The sequence below is a fragment of the Vulpes lagopus genome, chromosome 6, assembly GCF_018345385.1.
Source record: "Vulpes lagopus strain Blue_001 chromosome 6, ASM1834538v1, whole genome shotgun sequence".
Taxonomy (NCBI): Eukaryota; Metazoa; Chordata; class Mammalia; order Carnivora; family Canidae; genus Vulpes; species Vulpes lagopus.
In genome coordinates this window covers 39618523-39640111 of record NC_054829.1, presented here as the reverse complement: position 1 = coordinate 39640111, position 21589 = coordinate 39618523, and the positions used below count along the sequence as shown (strand labels likewise).

Here is a 21589-nt window from a genome sequence, read left to right as displayed (position 1 = left end):
TAGGGTTTGGAAGAGTCAGTGAAAATAATCTGGCCAATGCAGCCAATGCAAATTGGGAAACCCCAGTTGTGTCTTGTGCCACGGTAATCTTTATAGTTCTGCTGATACATCTCTTCTAAGAAACCTAATTAACATTTTTTATTATTATAAATGCACAAAACAAAACAGGTTACTTAATTATAAAATAGGTGCAAATGTGTGCATGAAAATGATGTGATTTTTCAATTTTCTTGATAAGGAATTCTTGACAAAAAGGTATCTTAAAATCTAAATGTTAATCTTGGTTGTACTTGTCAACTCTGAATGGGCAGGCACCACTCTTTAGCGTGATGAGCTTCCCACAGTCAGGTTAGGGAGAATGCAGGCACTTTTATCCTATGAATATAATTTCCATAATACTTCCCATGTAATGAAGTCAGAAAAAATACTTTAGGTAGAAATGTAGTTCCAAGAGCCTTGTGATTATTGCATTTTGTGTCATTCTGCCTACATTACAACAGATCAGACCTAGGAAGTCCTAGAAATATTATGTTGAGTATTTTCTAATTACTGCGTCAGTATGATCAATCATTTTCTAAGTTTCCCAGTTTCTTGAAAGAGCGAAGCCTATGCTCATGACACTTTATGGGAAACAGCACAAAATTAGTTTCTATGTCCCCCTATATTTCTCCTGGTGTCACAAAAGTACATATATTATATAAATGAAATATGTGGTTCTGACAGAAAAGTCTTACACCAAACTACAATTAATGAATACAAGAATTAGAAATCAAAACTTTGTTTAGTCTGAGGAAAAACAATTCTTTAAACTGTAACCACATGGCTGTTTCTTGTTTGCATCAACTCTGGGTGACTGTTATTGTCTTCTGTGAATTCTCTGGGGCAGGGGCCTGACTTTGTTGAATAAGCCAATTGTTTTCCTTTGTGTTGCCCATCTAGTAAGTTCCCATCTGGTTTGTATCAGACTGTTTTCACAGCCAACAACTGCTGCCTTCTCTATATCCTGACACTTCAGGGCCCCACGCTATCAAAGCACACGGCTGCGATGGCCTTGCTGGCAGGGCCTATACAGCTGTGCCTCACAGCTTGGAACTATTACCCAGAGTAATGGTAACGGAGAACTTGGACTGGCCCTTATTCCCATTGGTGTCGTGTGTACAGTGAGCAGAAGTCCACCCTCCCCTCCCACCCCCTCACACCCAAAACTTACTAGTCAACAGAAAATCTTTAAAGCTCTAATTTTAGGATATGGAATGGTAGTGTTCTTCTTTTCTAGTGGCTTCCTGAATTTGAAAGCTCATTTTTCATTCTTTCACTCTTTTTCAAAAGTTACCAGGGCTGGCTTAGGGAAGTAAACTGGTCACTCTGTCACATGTAATTTTTGCTTCCAAATTTAGTGAGGAATGGCTAGATATGGCAAAACCCACTATAAAAGCTACACAAATAATACAGTGTAGTTTTTAGTGATAGTCACAGGCCGTAATTTGAGAGTTTTCATAGTTAGGAAGGATTTCCATCTTGGAAAATGGATTTTCTGTATGTAATCTATAGAAGCATTTGAGTTCAAACTGCTTAGTAATAACTATTAGGGAGTTACTTTGCCTTCAGCTTTGTTAGCCGTCAAATGTCACTTATAAGAATATGATAGTAGTGACCTTCTGTAACAGTCTGTGACCTTGTGTAATTAAAGTTGTACAAGTTATTGAATAGGAGTTGAGTTTAAATGTAGCTGTGATGTCATTGCTTCATAAAGTGAAACAGCAAACCTTTTTGGCACCAAAAAGAAAGAACTAAATGACTTTTACAGACTGTATTAATATTTTAGAAATGCCTTCAAGATTAGGTAAAATGATACTAGTTTGTGATTTCAAAGAAATTTAGTGGCTACTTGTCACAGAGCATCAAGTACCCTCTCTGTAGTAAGTCCTGTGGAGTCAAACTAAAGCAACAACAACAAAAACTCACCTTCTGCTTCTGAATAATTTCAGCTTTCTGGCACTTCAAAATTTTAAGAAAAGAAACAGAAAGGGATTTGTCTTTGTTGTTAGCAGGATGGCCTGTGACTATTCACTTGATGTTAAAGGTTAGTAAAGTTAGTTGGCTCTCTCAATCCTTGGAAAACAGTTCAAAACTGAAAAGGAATCACCTTTCAATTGCTGAAACTAATCTATTGTTTTTTTTCAATTTCCACTTTCTATGAAAGTATAATATACATAGAGATATAAGTATCCATATCAAGAGTATAGAACTGAAAGAATTTTCAAAAACTGAGCTCCCTTTTATAACCCATACCCAGCACCCAGAACATTGCCAGCACCCTGCAGTCACCCTCATGTTGCCTTTGTAACAACCTCCACCCCGCAAGGATCACCACTATTCTGAGATTAGTTCTCTTGGGCATTTTTTACTGTAAATAAATGAAATCATACAGAATATATGACTCCTTTCACGAGACAAACCTAGTGTAATTTTTAAGATTATTTTAGTTTTCAAACCGTTATGGCATGCTTTTATAAAGAATTATCTGAGAGGAATGTGTTTTAGTAGCTGTGTCACAGGCTATTCAACCAACAGGAAGTGCATTGTAGATAAAGTTGTCTACTAAAACATCAAATCTCTCAGTTCTCAACCAAATTTTAATGTTGGAATGTTCCTCTAGACATTCCTGCCCCAAAAAGGCAGGGACTCTTTGTCATAACACCCCACAGCAATACATTCAAGTACTTAAGTGTTTTTTAATGAACTTTAATAATTAGGTGTACACTATGCGAATAAAGCATGGTCTATGTTCAGGATAGGTGGGTCATCTATTTTCTGTATTACCAATCAGTTTCTTGGCAGTTGAATATAAGCTTTTATGCTGCCAAGATACTATTTCTAAAATTCTATTATTAGATATGCAGCCAAAAAGTAATTTAATCTGGCCAGATTATTTGTTTAAAAGGTGTTAATTTCTTTTCTTTTATAAGGTTCCTTTTTTTCCCAGTGAACTCAAATTAGTGTAAAAGATCGAGATATCCTAAAAAGTAACCTAATCTGGCCAGATTATTTGTTTAAAGGTGTTTTGTTGTTGTTGTTGTTGTTGTTGTTTTTTTACAGAAACAGCCTTTCAAAGAAAGGCTTGGTTTTTTTTTTTTTTTTAATTTAATTTTATTTATTTGTGATAGGCACACAGTGAGAGAGAGAGAGAGGCAGAGACACAGGCAGAGGGAGAAGCAGGCTCCATGCACCGGGAGCCTGACGTGGGATTCGATCCCGAGTCTCCAGGATCGCGTCCTGGGCCAAAGGCAGGCGCCAAACTGCTGCGCCACTCAGGGATCCCTGTTTAAAGGTGTTAATTTCTTTTCTTTTTATATATTTTTAACTACTGTAATAATGGCCCTTTTTTTCCCAGTGAACTCAAATTGGTGTAAAAGATCGAGGTATCTTAAGATCGAGGTTACTAGTTTTAGATTTCACCTTATTAGCTTTTTTGTTTCATATTCTGGATGGCACCCATTTAGAAACTCTTCTTCTGTGGCCTAAAATATGTATTAGGAGACTTCATATTTATATTATTGTTTTGCAGTTAACAGCCCTATAGAACTATGCAGTTTTCTTAAGTAATCCATAAAGAATTTGTTTAAAATGATAATATAACAATTTATAGATTTAAGTATTGCTATACAGGTGATTCTTACTAAAGATAGTATTAAAAATGAAAAGATTAACTTTCTGTCCAATATAAAAAATGTTTACAATAAGAGTACAAACATTGTAAAGCCCAGGTTGCTATCCTCTTAAATACCACTTTTTGAAATATTACAACATAGCCTTCTTTCAAATTGGCACCATACAGTTACAAGACTTTGTTTTTTTTTTGTTTGTTTTTTTGGGGGTTTTTTAGCTACAAGTTTTTGACCATTTAAAATAAAATAAAAAGCATCAAAATGAAGTGAGTGTTTGGAAGAAGCATAGTGTACAAATGGTACAATCCCAGTAACCTTGTGTGCCCTCATTTAAAGTTTTTTGAGCAGTATCCCTGCTTTCTCAGCCTTGGATTTCATTTCCAATTCTCAGATCACTTGTTTTGATTTTGTGATATCTTTAAAAATTAAATAAAAATTAATACATTCGTCCTTTGTGGTAAAGATAAAAAGATAAATTATATTCGTAGGTAATTTATGACTCAATTTTTAGCCAATGTTACCCACTTCTAATTTCTATATAAATTCACAGATCAAATGTTTGGAATTTTTTTCTTTTCATCCTTTGACTTAAATACCAATGAGTGCTGTTTCTTCCATTTTGACCAGTAGGAAGGGGACATTTAAGAGGCAACAAACTTGATAAGCAGTTTTTAAATCATGTTGGCCAGGGTATAGGTTGTGTTGCCAACTTACTCCTCACCTGCAGAGCATAATACTCACCCTTTCAGTAAACCTCCTCACTCAACAAGTATGATTATGAGCTAGCTATTCATTACAGGAATAAATGACAATAAACAACTCTGATATTGAGATAGTGGCACTTTTTTTTTTTCTTTTTACTGTTAGGAGAAATTATTACAGAAATCAAGACTCTCAGTTTAGGTAGAGTTTTATAATAACATCAACAACATGTAATAGGTGTCATCTGTGTATATTTCCTATATGTGATATACTTATGCTAAGATCCATAATCAACCCAACTAGGTAGATAATATTCTCATTTTCTAACTGAGGAACCTGAGGCTCAGAGAGGTTTCATACTTGGCCAAGGATATGTACATAGTACATGGCAGAGCTTTGGGAATCAAATGTAGTCCAATTCTGAAAGCAAAGGCTATACTCTTAAACATTATGCTGTATTTCCTTCCTTGATAATTTTTAAAAAAATAGAACATATAATTTCTGATAGTTCTTACCGGTTTTAGTATCTGAAGACATATCCTAGTAGAAGAGTCTGAAAAAGTTGGAAGGTGGGGAAAGAAATGTTTGCTATGGGCTTTAGTCCTTACTAATAATATGTCATTGACATATTATTTGACATATTATTATTGACTGACAAATCATTGACATTGATTTGTCAGTGAACCTTTCTGAATCTTGACTTCCTCATTAGTAAGCATAAGTTGATCTCTGAGATCCCTTATTGCTCTCCCACTGTAATATGTGAGCAGTACTTTTTCTTTTCAGCAAAAGGTCTCCCTGCCTAAAAATATTTTTAAAGATTTAAAATATTTTTAAACAGGAATATCCTGTTCCTGTGATAACAGGTATGATTTTTTGTAAGTTGGGAAAAGTTAGAAAATAATCACAACTACAAAATAAAATTTATTTACATATATTGTCTCTGTTAATGATCATAAGAAACCCATGAGGTAGAAGAGGAAATTGAAGCACAAAATGGTAATACTCCACAAAGTGTTTTTTTTTTTTTTAAGATTGATTGATTGATTGATTAATGAGAGACACAGAGAGAGAGAGAGAGAGAGAGAGAGGCATAGGTAGAGGGAGAAGTAGGCTCCCTACAGGGAGCCTGATGCAGGACTCCATCCCAGGACCCCAGGACCATGTCCTGAGCCGGAAGGCAGATGCTCAACCACTGAGCCACCCAGGCGTCTCAAGTGGTGGTATTTCTCCTAGGCCTTACAGCTAATTTCTGTTGGCACTGTGATTTGCGTTCAGGCAGTTTAGCTTCCACATCTGTGCTCTTAACTACTAGCTTAAAGCTGACTCTCTACTTTAGTGTCTGGCTGTCAATTACTTGGAAACTTTTTCTTACCTTACATACTATAGTGTAGAATGAATAGAAAAAAAGTGTGCATTATCCAGAAAATGACCTATAAAAGATCACAGAGTAGTGTATACATTTGATATAATGGTTTCAGAAACATCAGTCAGCTGGATATTTCTTGAGCAACCATACATAAAGGACTGAATTAGGCATCTTAGGGAAAAATAGGGAAGAATAATGGAGGGAAACCTTTTGTTTTTAGATTTTATTTTTGAATAATCTCTACATCCAACATGCACTCGAACTCACAACCCTGAGATCAAGAGTCACATCCTCTACCCACTGAGCCAGCCAACCACCCTATTATCTTGTCCTTTATGAAAATCTAGCATGGCAGTAAATCACTTCAGCCTATGAAATGGCTTACTGAAGGCGCATCTTAAAAATAACAGATTTATCATATTATTTCAAGTTAGCTTTTTTTACTACTAATGTAGCTTTGTTGGATATAAAGATAAGACTGAAGTATGCTTCGGTTTGGATTAATAAAATAGTTGTCACTTTTTGAGTTAAAATTCATTGTTTTAATAAAGCAGAAATAAGCTGTTGTGTTTTTTAAAAGCCATTGTTTTTGAAAGCTTCAATACTTTTATTAAGGAAAAAAATCTGAGTATTAGAGAAAAATACTCATTTTTTATTCCAAAAATGTAATTTTGTATAAAATTCACATTTAGGTTATTATGAATTTATTTATTTTTATTTTATTTTATTTTATTTTATTTTATTTTATTTTATTTATTTATTTTTAGAGATTTTATTTATTTATTCATGAGAGACAGAGAGAGAGAGAGGCAGAGACACAGGCAGAGGGAGAAGCAGGCTCCATGCAGGGAGCCTGATGTAGGACTCAATCCCGGGACTCCAGGATCAAGCCCTGGGCCGAAAGCAGGTGCTACACTGCTGAGCCACCCAGGGATCCCCTATTTATTTGTTTTTAAAGATTTTATTTATTTATTCATGAGAGACACAGAGAGGCAGAGACATAGGCAGAGGGAGAAGCAGGCTCCGTGCAGGAAGCCTGATATGAGACTCGATTCTGTGACTCCAGGATCACACCCTGAGCCAAAGGCTCAGCCACTGAGCCACCCAGGTGTCCCTAGATTGTTATGAATTTAGCAGAGTGTTTCATTATAGCAGCAAGTCCCATTATGGGATATACCCCCATTGGAGTGTGGGCCTATTAGAATGGAAGGGAGCCCTTGTTAGTTTGAAAAAGCCCCGAAAGTGGTTGTGACTTTTCCCTCTCCCTTTCCAACCCTCTGTTGAAAATCACTGGTTTAGAAAAAGGTTTTGCAGCTCCTTTCTCCAAAGCCAGCCAGGTATAATATATAGTACCTGCTTAAAGAGAATTTAAAAAGGAGGCAACAGAACAGGAAGAGGCAAAGAGAAGTTACCAAGAATTGAAGAAGAATTCAAGTTCCAGGATGGAAACTTTAACAGCTAGAAGTGGTATGCTGTTAAAAGAGAACTCAATTAATGATTAGTCTTTAAACCCTCATATTTGAAGTGGAACAGGCACATTAATTGGAAGATCTGCTCACTGCTGTCAGTCTGCTCTGTGTTAATTTTATCTTTATAATTAAAGAGAATTAAGACAATGTCTTACTCTTTGTGGCCTTCACAACACCTCATTTAAATCATGATGGACACATAATTTTTTTTTTTCACATAATTTTTTTTTTAATTGAATACTAGCTAGACCTAAGGTAGGTTTTCTTTTTCTATTCTTAGTTTCCACCCAGTTTTGTTTAATATGAAAGGGGATGACATTCCTTATTTCTTACCATAACACAATAGGTAAGTTTAAATTCTGGTCTTTGAAGTAATCACTTCAGAGCAGACTGTCACTTAATTTTACTTGCTACAAAAAAAAGAAAAGAAAACGTTCTTCACTGAAAGGGGCCTCTGAGATGGTACTGATTGATACTGTTGTGTTTATATATAGATGCTGTGTAGAATCAGAAAGGTCGCTGTAATAGAGCTAAGCAGAAACCTTTCCCTCTCTTACTCTCAAACATAGAGACAGGGCAGGAAGTGAACACAGTGTCTCATATAGTAACACAGTAAGCAGTTGTAATGAATTTAAAGATTTTTTTAAAAACCAATATCAAAGTTAAATATTTTGGTCTACTTGCAGATTGTCAATATATAATAAGTAAGTTGTATTTGCCCTTTTTTAAGTAATAAATTTATTTTTTATTGGTGTTCAGTTTGCCAGCATACAGAATAACACCCAGTGCTCATCCCGTCAAGTGCCCCCCTCAGTGCCCGTCACCCATTGTATTTGCCCTTAATCTTACCTTTATAAAACTATATTCTGAAACTATTTTTAAAGCTTTTTTCTTCATTAACCTGTATTACACTTAATTATTTAACATGTTTAATATTTAGGTTTCTGACAGTGTGATTACAATAGCTTAACATGAATGTTTGTCATCAGTGAGAACCTATTGCTCAGTTAAATGACGATGCAATGCTAAAAATCATGTCACTTAAATATCTTCTTCCAAATGCATCTGAAATTTGTGTGAAATAATGGTAACTTGAGAAAAGCCTGATTTTTATTTTAGAGAAACAAAAAATACTGATGTTATCATCCTACACATTTTTTCCAAATCATTCTGCCCTAAGAATTTGTTTGAAACAAGGAATGTTGACAGTTATGATTGCCTGCATTTCAGAGCACAGATTGACAGCCTGCCATTAACATGTGCATATGCCTTTGGTGCCCAGCATATCCTGTTAGCCGGAGAACTACATGGGCTATAGGTTTCTCTCTTCAGTTATTTAACTTTTCTCTACTTCATAATTCTCTAGCCAGAAAGAGGTTTTCCCAGCCTGTTTCAGTTTAATATTAAAATGTGGCTTTGGTTTAACAGTGTAATGCTCTTCTGTGTTCTGACAACTTTATTGGTTGCTTCACATAGATTGTGTTGGGTAATATGCCCCAGTCTGGCCTAGGGTGAAGTGAAGTTCTAAACTTCTGTAATGATTAAATCCTTAAGTAAGAAAATCTGTAAAAACTTTTAACCTTGGAAGAAATGGTCCATGAGTTTCTTTTATTTAACACAAATTGCAAATTTTCTAATGATTGTTTCCCCCTTCCCTTAATTTTTGATTCATAAAGATAATAATCCATTGGGTCAAGTATTTTCCTATTGATAGTCATTAAAATTCAGCTGTTTAACTCCTTTATATTAAGGCCATTAGATCAGGCTTCCAGTATACTTGGTTTTATGAGCCTAACTATGGGAGTGCATATAGTTTATGTTCTTTTTAGTGAATAGGAATGAATCATGGTTATTTCTAGGCTTTACTGATTTTCTTATGAAAAAAAAATTTCAATGTAGCTTCATCAGATCAGACACAAATTGAACTCGATCTGTATCTTGCATCTGTATGTACAGGTGAGATTTTACTATAAAAGTTGTTGAGGGGTGCCTGGCTTGCTCATTCGGCAGAGCACACAACTCTTGATCTTAGGGTCGTGAGTTTGAGCCCTACCTTAGGCATGGAGCCTACTTAAAAAAAAAATGTTGAACTTGCAGCTACTTAGATTTTTCATTTTCTTATAACTTCTCTTAATAATCACCACAGTAGAGATATTAATTATACTTTTTAAATTCTTCTAAAATATCTATAAACTTACCCAGATAATAGAACTCCATGCACTAAACCCTCCAAAAAGCACAAGTTAGGGAACAGAGAAAAATGTTTCATTTCCCTTTGGAAAGTTTATAAAATGTTGAATTAAAAGGCTGCAGGTGTGGTATTCAGAGCACTGAGGATAGTACTCAAGATAATTCCATCTGGGGGAGGTTATTTGTTGGGACAGGACAGTGTTTAAACTTTGAAGTCAGTTTTAAACAAAGTGAAGCAGCTGGAACCTGGCATAAGAAGAAACAAACCTTTCACATTAACTATTGCTTTTTAGAGGAAAAAGAATTGGAGTTGTTTTTACAGGTGCCAATACATTTATTCTTCCTATAGGAACTCCTTTATTTTTATCCTAAATTACACATTTCAAAATAAGCATTTGTCAACTTGTTTTAAAAACAGAAGCAATAGTAAACTTAAGAAATGCAGTAGGATTTATATGTCTAAAACATTATGGAATGAGACTATAGTAACATTGTATTTTTTATAGTAAAATTTTAAATCACCCTTTAAACATGGAAAAGGAAAGAAATATTTAATAGTGACTAATCTAGAGAGCAGAGGTAAATAAAATATTGCGTACTTGTACTTGACATCAAATGACTGGGCACCTTCTTCATCAAAACTTGTAGTATTCTCAAACACTGAAGCTATGATGTTGCAAAATCTGCAGAGCTGGGTTAAGTATGTGAGGAGAATTGAATACAGCAGGATAGTTTAGCAGCTGCTTAACCAAGGAATTCAAGCAAGAGTAGATGAGCCTAGGGTGGACAGGAAAAATGCTTCAAGAACTCAATAAAATACAGCTGAAATATTGTAACATTTTCACAGACAGCTGGGAAGCAACTGCATTGCTGGAACTCAGGGCTGATTTTAAAGACAGGGTCTGGTCAGCTAGAATCTAACTAAGCAGGCTGTTAGCTGTGAGAAACCACAGACTCGAGGTGGAAGCAAATCAGCTTGGTTCAGCAATCATTTCAAGGCCCTCTGTGTGCTTACCATTATGCTAACACTTTGTAGAATGCAGAGGTAAATCAGACAAAGTCACTGTCCTCCTGCAGCACATATTTAACAGGAACAGACCTTCAGGCAAATAATGATAGAGATGATAAGGTCACAGATACTTACTGTGTACCTACTGTCGTAGTCAGGCAGCAAAGACACTAAGTCCCAGTCCATGCTCTTAAGGAATATCTTGTTCAGAGCAAGTGACAGACACATAAACAAATAATTACAATGCAGTTTGGTAAGTGCAAATTACCAAATCACCCTTGGAGAGAATAAGGCATCCACAGTTGACAGGACAGGAATTCCTGTATTTCACCACTGCTGCTGGAAGAACAGCTCAAAGAATCTGATTCACTTGCACGTAATGGCTGGGCTATCCTTTAAGGCAGTGATTCTTAAATATTTGACCCCTTTTATTTTTTTTTTTTTACCCCTTTTAGAGCACCAAAAGCTATAACCATCTGTCTCCCTCCCAGAGTGTACTTGGATGAAAATAATTTGCATAATTTTCCAGGGCATTCACAGATCTCTGGCCATTCATCTGTATGGCCTGAGTTAAGATTCTTCTTGTACATGGATTCAAGATGATTACATTTGTTTCATTTTCAACTTTATTTTTAAATTTGTAGTTTATAAGAAACCAATCTTTATTTTAATGTAGAAAAACTTAAATTCAAGCAATTTAAAGTCTTTCAATTATCTGTTCATCCACTCATAGAAGAATGCCACAAATTCACACATATCACGTGTGCCTCATGTGTTACTTAATCTGAATGAAGAGTTTGAGATGCTGTACTCTTCTGTGAAGCTATGGAGGAAACTTTTTCTTCTTTGCTCTGCTTGTCTCATGTTGTTTTAGGAGAGAATGTTTTGTTTGGATTCCTTTCGGTTTGCAAATAACATAGAGAGAATAGTGAGTTACCAAGTGTTTGAGGATTAGAATCAGAATCTGAAACCTGCTCATGAGAAATACATTATCTAAATTTAAAAAACTTTTACAAAGTTATGCATATTTTTAGAAATATAATAACAATATTCAGGGAAGGTCTAAGTTAAAAATCCCATATTGTTACTTGTATTCTTTAGAATAAATTAGTTTAAGTTTTCTGTTCCTTAGTACTATAAATCCAACATCAAACATAAAATTTCTTTATGAATTTTAAATATTTTTAAAGCAAAAAAAAAAAGATTTTGAAACATCTAAAACAGATACTAAAATATCTTAGGAACTTTCAAATACATGGTCTGACTCGGGCATCCCAGCTTAAATGTATACCAAGTTAAATGATGTACTGCACACCTACGGAATCAAGTAGTCTCTTTTTTAAAAAAAAAAAAACACAACTCTGAAAACAGCTGTTGAAACAATTACATCATAGAGTAATGACATGACTGGAAATTTAAAAAGTCAAACTTTAAAAGCATCAAACTACATTTAATATAGGCAGAAAATTGATGTTTGCTTTAATGATGATTTATTAAGATATGATGTCTTTTTTCTTTAAAAAAAAAAAAACCTAGACTCTGTGAGGACTGTAACTAGATATGAAGGTTACTCTTTTTGCCTGGTAACACTCATTTGCCTGACTTTTAAAAATATTCCGTCTAAAAACTTCTCTTTTAGAGTTCGAAATGACTGTTCACAAAAAAGTAAATGAACACTTCTAAAAGGCTTCCCCAGGGCAGCCCAAGTGGCTCTGTGGTTTAGTGCCGCCTTCATCCCAGGGCGTGATCCTGGAGTCTCCTGATCGAGTCCCACGTCAGGCTCCCTGCGTGGAGCCTGCTTCTCCCTCTGCCTGTGTCTCTGCCTCTCTCTTTCTGTGTGTATCTCTCATGAATAAATAAATAAAATCTTTAAAAAATATATTTTTTAAAAAAAGCCTTCCCCAGATCCACATTTACAAACACCTTTTGATAAAATGGTTCATTTTATTGACTTAACTCATCAACTGAAACATAATTACTTGAGTTAAAATAGCTTAACTATTTGGAGGCCTTCTAGAGCTGTGGGGGTTTTTTCCTTAGTGTATTTCAGTAAAACATTCTTACCCCTCTCTAAGGCAGACTGTCTTTTGCAGCTCATTCTCAGGGTCACTGCCTCTTGGGATACTTCCTTTCCAGTTACCTAAAAGTAAGACTAATCTGTTTTGAGTACTTTCTGTAGTGCCAGATCTATACAGCATACTGCATATGCATTATCCCATTTAATCCTCAAAAAACCTGAGGAAGGTACTCGTCTTTATTTTAAGGATGAGAAAGCTAGGATTTGCAGAAGTTACACAGCTTTCCTAAAATCTCTCATCACTCACTATCTTACCCCTTACCTATTTTTCTTTGTAAGCACTTACCACCTCCTGACATAAGTTTGTTCTCCTTACTTGTTTGTCATTTACCCTATACTAAGCTGGAATATGGTAGCAGTGGAATCAGAGCCTTTGTTTTCCTCACTGCTGATATCTTCAAAATCTGGAACAGTGCCTGGCACATAGTAGGTGCTTAATTGATATTTGCTGAGTGGCTAGATAGATGATCTCAACTCTGCTTTGTTCCAGAAGCCTCACACTGACAGTTTGGATGGGACTGTTCCCAAGTGACTGGACAGTAGATCTCACTTGGACCTTAGACTTGGCCCATCATAAAGGAACTTGAGCTGCAACATCATTACAGTTCCTCTCCTACCTACCCTTACCATTGCATATTACACAAATGGAATTTATCTTAACCACCTTTTAAAGTAATATATTGTTTTTAATTTTGGGTAATGGAGGTACTTAGTATAATGCAAAAAGCAGTGAGTTGTCTCAGTGCTACTAGTTATGAATTAGACGAATTGTACTAGACTTTTTTTTTTTTTTTTTAACCATCTGTTACCTTGTGTGACTCTTCACTCTTGGGTCTGTTCCTACTTACCTCCCTTTCCCATTTTGTTTTTCTTTATTTTGTCTTCATTCACCTTTCTTTGTCCTTCCTCATATTTTTGTCATCAATTCTCTTCTCAGCCTCTTTCTTCTCCCTAGGTGATCACTGTTCTCACTGCTCTATTATATCTATATAGATAACTGCTAATTTTTTCTCTAAAACTGCCTTACAGTCTCTGACACCTTTAATTCCAGTTGTCTGATGGAAAAGTCCATTCACGTGTCTTGTAGGCATTCACCTTCATCAGGTATAAAACTGATCCCAGTATCTCTACACCTCTTTCTACCCCCATAGCCTCAGGCTTGTGTTCTTATTACTGCCTAATCAGTTAACTAACCCTGTAATTTCAGAGCGATACTCAATTCTTTATAAGTTCTGATGAGCCTTCCCCCAAAATATCTTGAGTCTGTTTCCACTGGTAAGGATCATCAGTTCTTACATGGACCATTTGCATAGACCTCACTCCTCTCTCCTTAGTTTGCACACAGCTATTGCAATTCTCTTTTCATTTGGTTATCTCATTTTTATTTATATTATTTATTTATATTTATTTAATTTATATTTATTATTTATTTATATTTATATTATTTATATTTATTATATTTATTTATTTATATTTATTTAATTTATATTTATTTATATTATTATTTCATTTTCTCATTTGGTTATCTTACTCCTCTGTTCAGAATCTTTTGTGACTCATCATCGTTGACAGAACTTGACCCTGACCTTCCTTTATAGCCTTCTCTCTCTCACCATTCCTCTAAGCCAATCAATCAGTACTTTGATATCAGAAGAGAGTTCCTTTGGGATGTCCAGGTGGCTCAGCGGTTGAGCATCTGCCTTCAGCTCAGGTCACGATCCCGGAGTACTGGGATTGAGTCCTACATCGGGCTCCCTGCATGGAGTCTGCTTCTCCCTTTGCCTATATCTCTGTCTCTGTCTCTCGCTCTCATGAATAAATAAATAAAATCTTAAAACAAAAAACAAAAAATGGAGTTCCTTTAACATACTGACTTAAAAACAAAACCCAAACATACTGACTTTATATTGACTTTATTTTGTTCTTTTCGCTCATCACCTTCCACACCTTTTCAATCCTACTTCAACTGGTATTTCCATTTCATTAAAACTAAGTATTGCTGTATATGTCTATCTCTGCTCCTAGGTTATGAGCTTCTTGAGGATAAGGATTTTTTCTTTTCCATCTGTGAATTTCTCAGCATCTTAGCTCCATGCCTACAGTAGGCTTGTAGGGATGTTTAGGTAGTGAGAATATGCTTTTGAAAAGCCTATTTTAATGTCTCTGTGTCTCAGTCACCTTGTCTGTCTCCCAGAATTACTGTCAGGATGGGGTAAGGTGATGTGGAAAAGGTCTTTGCAAAATTTTGAATTGCTGTATAAATATAAAGCACTAACTATGAGAAATAGCATAACTTTGCAGTGATAGAATTTAATATGTTCTCTGAGACTTGTAAATTTCTTTGAAATCCAAAAAAAAGTAGTTATAGCTCTTATTACATCATTGAGCAATTTAGTCAGTAATTTAATGGTACATATAAAGAAGTTTTGTGACATGAGATAAGACAGAAAAGAATATCTGGTATCAGTGTAGGTTTTGACAAACAGGCAATTAATTAAAGGAATGAAATTTTTCTTGATAATTAGGGGAAGGTAACATTGAACTTTTATGGATTGAAAATTAGTTTTGCTCTTGGCCTTAGTTATACTCTATGTTAGTTTTTACTTTATTGATGAGTAAGCTCTAATCTTGTATACTTTTATGGTTATTTTGTGTGCTCTGTATTGTGACTTTGTAAAATGACAGAATATTTAAATAACACTTATGTCCTATAAAGATCTTTTTTAGGGCAGCCTGGGTGGCTCAGCGGTTTAGCGCTGCCTTCAGCCCAGGGCCTGATCCTGGAGAGCTGGGATCAAGTCCCTCATCAGGCTTCCTGCAGGGAGTCTGCTTCTCCCTCTGCCTGTGTCTCTGCCTCTCTCTCTCTCTCTCTCTCTGTTTCTCATGAATAAATAAATAAAATCTTAAAAAAAAAAAGATCTTTTTTAAAGCAGTTCTTATTCTGTCCTTTTAGTTTTTATCATATCTTGACAGAGCTAAATTTCAAAAAGTCTTATTTAAAATATTTATTCTATTCAAATTGACATAAGACTTGTTTTCTTCTTAAAAGATTATAGTGTGGTATTCTAGTTTGTGATATGCTATAATGTTGCCAAATCTTATTACCTGTCCCTCTTTTATTAAAGAAAATAAATCAACACAAGTAACAAAGAGGAATGGTATAATATTAAAAGTCTTTGTAAGACTTCCCAATGTGAAAGGAATTTGGCTTTTACAAATATTACGATCATCTTGGACAGCTGTGATTGAGTCATCATTGAAATCCCCAAAATAGTCTACTTTTACTGTAGTTCTTATAAAAATGTAATGGAGAATTGCACTTTATTACCGTGAAAACTACTTGAAAAATATAAAAGAGTTTTAGAAAAATTACTATGGCTATTGACTCAGAGATCTCTTTAAGATTGTTAAAGATAATTTGTTTTTAAGATGCTTATTATCCTTATGTATATATAGTAAACCCATAAAATTTGAAACAGGGATTTTTGTAGTCTTAAATAATACCAAGTTGGCATTCTTCATATTCGTAGGTGGAATGCTTTAAAACTTAAAGAAGTGAATTAGGGTATAGGCAGATAGGTTACATTTATGATCAACTCAGGATTTTTTTTTTTAGGATTTTTTTTTTAAACATATTAATGAATTCTTTATCCCAGACTGTGTTGCCTCTGCCACTAGCTAGCTTCTCTGTTGCCTCCCACTACTCTCAATCCATGGATTGGACATTTTTTTTTCTGTTTTTTGTTAAGTGTAGAGATCATAAAGAAAAGTCTGTTTTACAGAGAAAAATACTTCCCAAAGTCAAGTGTCAATGATATTTGAATGATCCCGTTATGGTTTTTCCCTTTAAAATTGCTTCCCTGCTTATCAGTTCTGTTAACCAATAGCATAGTACTCTTAGGCACTCAGAAATGAGCATTAATTAATAAAAAATAAATAAATAAATAAAAATTAAAATAAAAAAAAAGAAATGAGCATTAATGACATAATCCTGAGTTAAGCATCCATTTTGTAGGAATAGGATAAAGAGTAAAGTGCCTTGGTAACCTTTGACTTCAGATGGTTTTCACGCAGTTCATATCTTTCCACTTAAAAAAAATCATATTTTTTTTGTAACTTAATAGCAAACCCTTATTTTAGGGCTATTCCAGTGTGTTTTTAAATTGGACTTAGCTGTTCACTTGATAATGATAATGATAGTAGTGATAATACTATACTAAACAGTACCATTTAGTGGTACTGATAATTCTCAGTTTTTGAGCACTTACTAAGTACTAAGCTCTTTTGTCAAATTCTTTACTAATACTACTTTATCCTCATTACACTCTGCAAGGTAGGTACTATTAACCCATTTAACATGGAAGGACTGAAATTTTGAGTGACGAAACAATTTGTCACACAGTAAGTGGATAAGTTTGGGTTTCAGAGACTAGGCTCTTACCCTACGTGGTGTTACCTGGCATTTGTCATTTGTACTACAACTTTGGCACTTGTTATTGTCTTAGTCCACTCAGGCTACCATAACAAAATACCACCAAGTGGGTGACTTATAAACTGCAGACATTTTATTTCTTAAGGTTCTGGAGGCTAGAAGCCCAAAATCACATCGCATCTTCCTGGTTCACAGCCATCACCTTCTCACTATGTCTTCACATGGTGGAAGGGGCTAACAAGCTCTCTGAGGGACCTCTTTTATAAATCTCAGTCATGAGGGCTCCACTCTAAGCACCTCCCAAATTTTGACATATGAATGTTGGGCGGGACATAAATGTTCAGAACATAACATACTTTACTTTTAAAATAAAAGTCTATAATTGTTTAGGATAGGAGTGAACTTATCTCTGACAAGTTCTGAGCTCTGAGCTCCGTGAGAAAGGAAATGACCTCACCTGCAATACTTGTTTTGATCCCCCCATATTATGTAAGAAAACTTAAATGTATGTAAATACTCAGGATATGCTTGTTTAGCTGAATGCGTTTCTCCTTTTTTACAGGTGGTAAAGCAGTACCACTTATCACTTCAGAGCCATCACCTGCCATGATGTCTGTGACGCTGCCCTCAGTGAAACTGGAGAAGTGTTCTCAATCCCCGAGCATTAGCACTGTCCAGGAAGACATAGAGTCCTCAGGAACAGACACCTTCTGAAAGGGAAGGGAGAGCCAGCATAATATGTGTGCCACTGGTTTTGAAGTCATTTTTCTCTGGTATAAAACCATGTCTCAGACAATTTTGGGTTTTGAGCATATTCTGAAAAATAATTTCTAAATTTTTATGAAAGTAAAAAGCATAATTTGGGTAGTTAGGTAAAATTTTTAAATAAAATAATTTAAAGACCAATCATCTTGAGTCTGAATTATTTCTTAGAATCCTGAGGCAGCATAGAGGAGTGGAAAGGGCATGACTTTTGGCATCTGAAAATTTATTCTACGGATATAATTACCTGTAGTTATGAAATGATGTTGCTCAAGGCAACATTTCAAATATTTGGCAGTAATATAACACCTATCAATAAGGGACTGACTGAAAAAGTGATGGTATATCTGTGCAATGGAATGCTATGTAGTACAAAAAAGAATTGTAAAATATTTGTGTCAATGTGGAATTGTCTCTGAGAAATATCGTTAAAATGAAAAAAGCCATGGGCAACATAGCTCCCACCATTTACAATGGGAGAAGGAACCCAATATGTGGTGTGTACACATACATACACTTACAGACATGTATTTGTGTAGGTATGCATTAAATATCTTTGGAAGGATAAATGAAAAACTGCTAACTTTGTCTCTGGGGAGGGAGATCGAGTGGCTAGGTGATAGGAGTCAAGTAGACTGAAATCACTGTGTATTTGAACTTCAGGGTGACAGGAAAAAATTATGAGAGGTTTATTTTTTTCATTCCTTACATATACCTTATAAACCTTTATAGTTTACAAACCTGTGAGATGTGACTAGATTACCTTTCAAAGCATAGATAAATAAAAGAAAACAAAAGTGTAGCTTTGAAATCAGATACATGTAGGTTCTAGTTCCACTTTCCTCACCTTCTTGCTCTGTGATAGGGGCGGTTAAGTCCCTTCTTCAGGGCTGTCTGGGCAAATGGGTTTAATACCTGTTTTGCAGGATAATAGGGATTATCAGTAATGTTGGGGGTGGCACTCAGCACAGTGCCTGGCACTGAGGAGAGCTCAGGAAATGGTATCATTATCTTGAGGAATTTATCTTGCACTAGAGGGTAAGCACAATGAGAAGCAGGGTAGCCTAGTATTAGCAAAAGAAAGAAACCCCACAAAACTCATCTCCCTGAATATTTTTTCCTGTCACAACTGAAGCTCAAACACACGGTAACTCCAGTCATCCTTGACTTTTCTCAGCATTTTTCTGGGTTGCTTAGTGGGTCTCAGCCTTGGCTGCACAGTAGAGCCTCTGGGAGCTTTAAAAATGCCTATGTTCCATTCTCAGGGATTCCTACCTCATCGATATGGGATAGGGCCTGGGCATTGGTATTAAAAAAGAGAAAAGACCTTTCCAGGTGGTTAAAATGTATATTCAAAGTTAAGAATTACTCAAGAGCAACGTAGAATTCCTTAAGCTTATAGAAGGGCCCACCTCCTGGGGAATTGAAGAAGAGTTTGAGAATTTCTTCTCACTGAAGACAGAAGTTTTGAGAACCAATGGAAATGTGTCAGCCTTCCACACACAGTTCTTATGTCAGTTCCTCCAGCTTCTTCTCTCTGATACTCTGTTACTGAAATGAGTTAGGTTTCACTTTAGAACCTATTTTTCTTTGGTATTGCTTTTTGGACAGTTCTGCTTGTAACAGTTCCCATTAAACAAGTAGAGGGAAAATGCCATCCTCTGTTTAATAATTGGTATTTGAGGGCAGCCCTGGTGGCCCAGCGGTTTGGCACTGCCTTTGGCCCGGGGTATGATCCTGGAGTCCTGCGTCGGGCTCCCTGCATGGAGCCTGCTTCTCCCTCTGCCTGTGTCTCTGCCTCTCTCTCTGTATGTCTCTCATGAGTAAATAAATAAAATCTTAAATAATAATAGTAATAAATAATAATTGGTATTTGCTGTTCATCTACAAATCTCTAGACAGGGTGAATGCTGCTTCATTTTAAACATCACTCCCTTGGTTTCTCATTTTCACAGCTGCTTTTTGAGAAAGATGTTCTTTAATTTTAGCAGAAGCATTTTTTAAAAGATGTTGGTAGTTTCTCTCCCTTAACTGTAGGAAACCTTTTCTAATTTTAGGGCAGACATATATAGTCTTTGATTTATTCCTCTCCTTGTTTACTTGAACTTTTAAAAAAAAAGGTTTTGTGTTTGCTCGTCAGTATATTGTTTTATGAGATTTCTGGCCAGTGTTGTGTGTGTGTGTGTGTGTGTGTGTGTGTGTGTGTGTGTGTGTGTGTGTGTGTGAAGGCATTCGCCTGCCAACCACCTCAGATCCTTTTGGAATAAATGATATATGTAAAGTAAATGGCATTTTTGATGTTACATACTTTTAAAAACTTCACTTTATAATTTCAAGCTTCTCGAGTGAACTATTTAGAAAACATGCTACTAAGAGGCAGACTCCGTCAAGATCAAGGCTGTGAGCAAAAGAAACAGTCAACAAAACTAAAAGACAACCTACAGAATGGGAGAAGATAGTTGCAAATGACCTATCAGATAAAGGGCTAGTGTCCAAGATCTATAAAGAACTTATTTAACTCAACAGCAAAGAAACAAACAATCCAATCATGAAATGGGCAAAAGACATGAACAGAAATCTCACAGAGGAAGACATAGACATGGCCAACAAGCACATGAGAAAATGCTCCGCATCACTTGCCATCAGGGAAATACAAATCAAAACCACGATAAGGTACCACCTTGCACCAGTGAGAATGGTGAAAATTAACAAGGCAGGAAACAACAAATGTTGGAGAGGATGTGGAGAAAGGGGAAGCCTCTTGCACTGTTGGTGGGAATGTGAACTGGTGGAGCCACTCTGGAAAACTGTGTGGAGGTTCCTCAAAGAGTTAAAAATAGAAATGCCCTACGACCCAGCAATTGCACTGCTGGGGATTTACCCCAAAGATACAGATGCAGTGAATCGCCGCCGGGACACCTGCACCCCTATGTTTATAGCAGCAATGTCCACAATAGCCAAACTGTGGCAGGAGCCTTGGTGTCCATGGAAAGATGATGGATAAAGAAGCTGTGGTCTATGTATACAATGGAATATTACTCAGCCATTAGAAACGACAAATACCCACCATTTGCTTTGGTGTGGATGGACCTGGAGGGTATCATGCTGAGTGAAATAAGTCAATTGGAGAAGGACAAACATTACATGGTCTCATTCATTTGGGGAATATAAAAATTAGTGAAAGGGAATAAAGGGAAAGGAGAGAAAAATGAGTGAAAATATCAATGAGGGTGACAAAACATGAGAGACACCTAACTAGGAAATGAACAAGGGAGGTGGGCGGGGGGTTGGGGTGACTGGGTGATGGGCACTGAGGGGGGCACTTGGCAGGATGAGCACTGGGTGTTATGCTATATGTTGGCAAATTGAACTCCAATAAAAAAATTTTTTTTTAGATAGAAAAAAAATAAAAGACTTCTTAAATTAAAAAAAAAAAAAAAAGATCAAGGCTGTGAATATTGCTGCACTTACATGCCTCAACACCAGGATAGCAGGCATTCAAAATGTTCCCTTGGTATAAATCCTAAAGTAAATTTGCTTTTTGTGCACATTAATAGTATCTTACATAAATGTTTTCATTTTTAAAAGATGATTAGCTCAGTATATTTCTTATCCCTTGCCTATTCCTGATCTCTTTTTTTTTTAATTAACTTTTATTGGTGTTCAATTTACCAACATACAGAAAAACACCCAGTGCTCATCCCGTCAAGTGTCCACCTCAGTGCCCGTCACCCATTCCCCTCCAACACCCGCCCTCCTCTCCTTCCACCACCCCTAGTTCATTTCCCCGAGTTAGGAGTCTTATGTTCTGTCTCCCTTCCTGATATTTCCCCACATTTCTTTTCCCTTCCTTTATATTCCCTTTCACTATTATTCATATTCCCCAAATGAATGAGAACATACACTGTTTG

General features: G+C 35.8%; 1 protein-coding gene across 2 annotated transcripts in view; it reads left to right on the top strand.

The window, feature by feature from the left end:
• Nucleotides 1-17823, top strand: part of KIAA0586 (KIAA0586 ortholog) — a 110497-nt gene extending 92674 nt beyond the window's left edge. For both annotated transcript variants that reach the window (XM_041759860.1, XM_041759861.1), the window contains one exon: nt 17479-17823. In XM_041759860.1, coding sequence (XP_041615794.1) covers nt 17479-17630 — 152 coding nt within the window. In that variant the 3' untranslated portion in view covers nt 17631-17823. The remainder of the gene's footprint in view (nt 1-17478) is intronic.
• Nucleotides 17824-21589: the final 3766 nt, after the last annotated feature.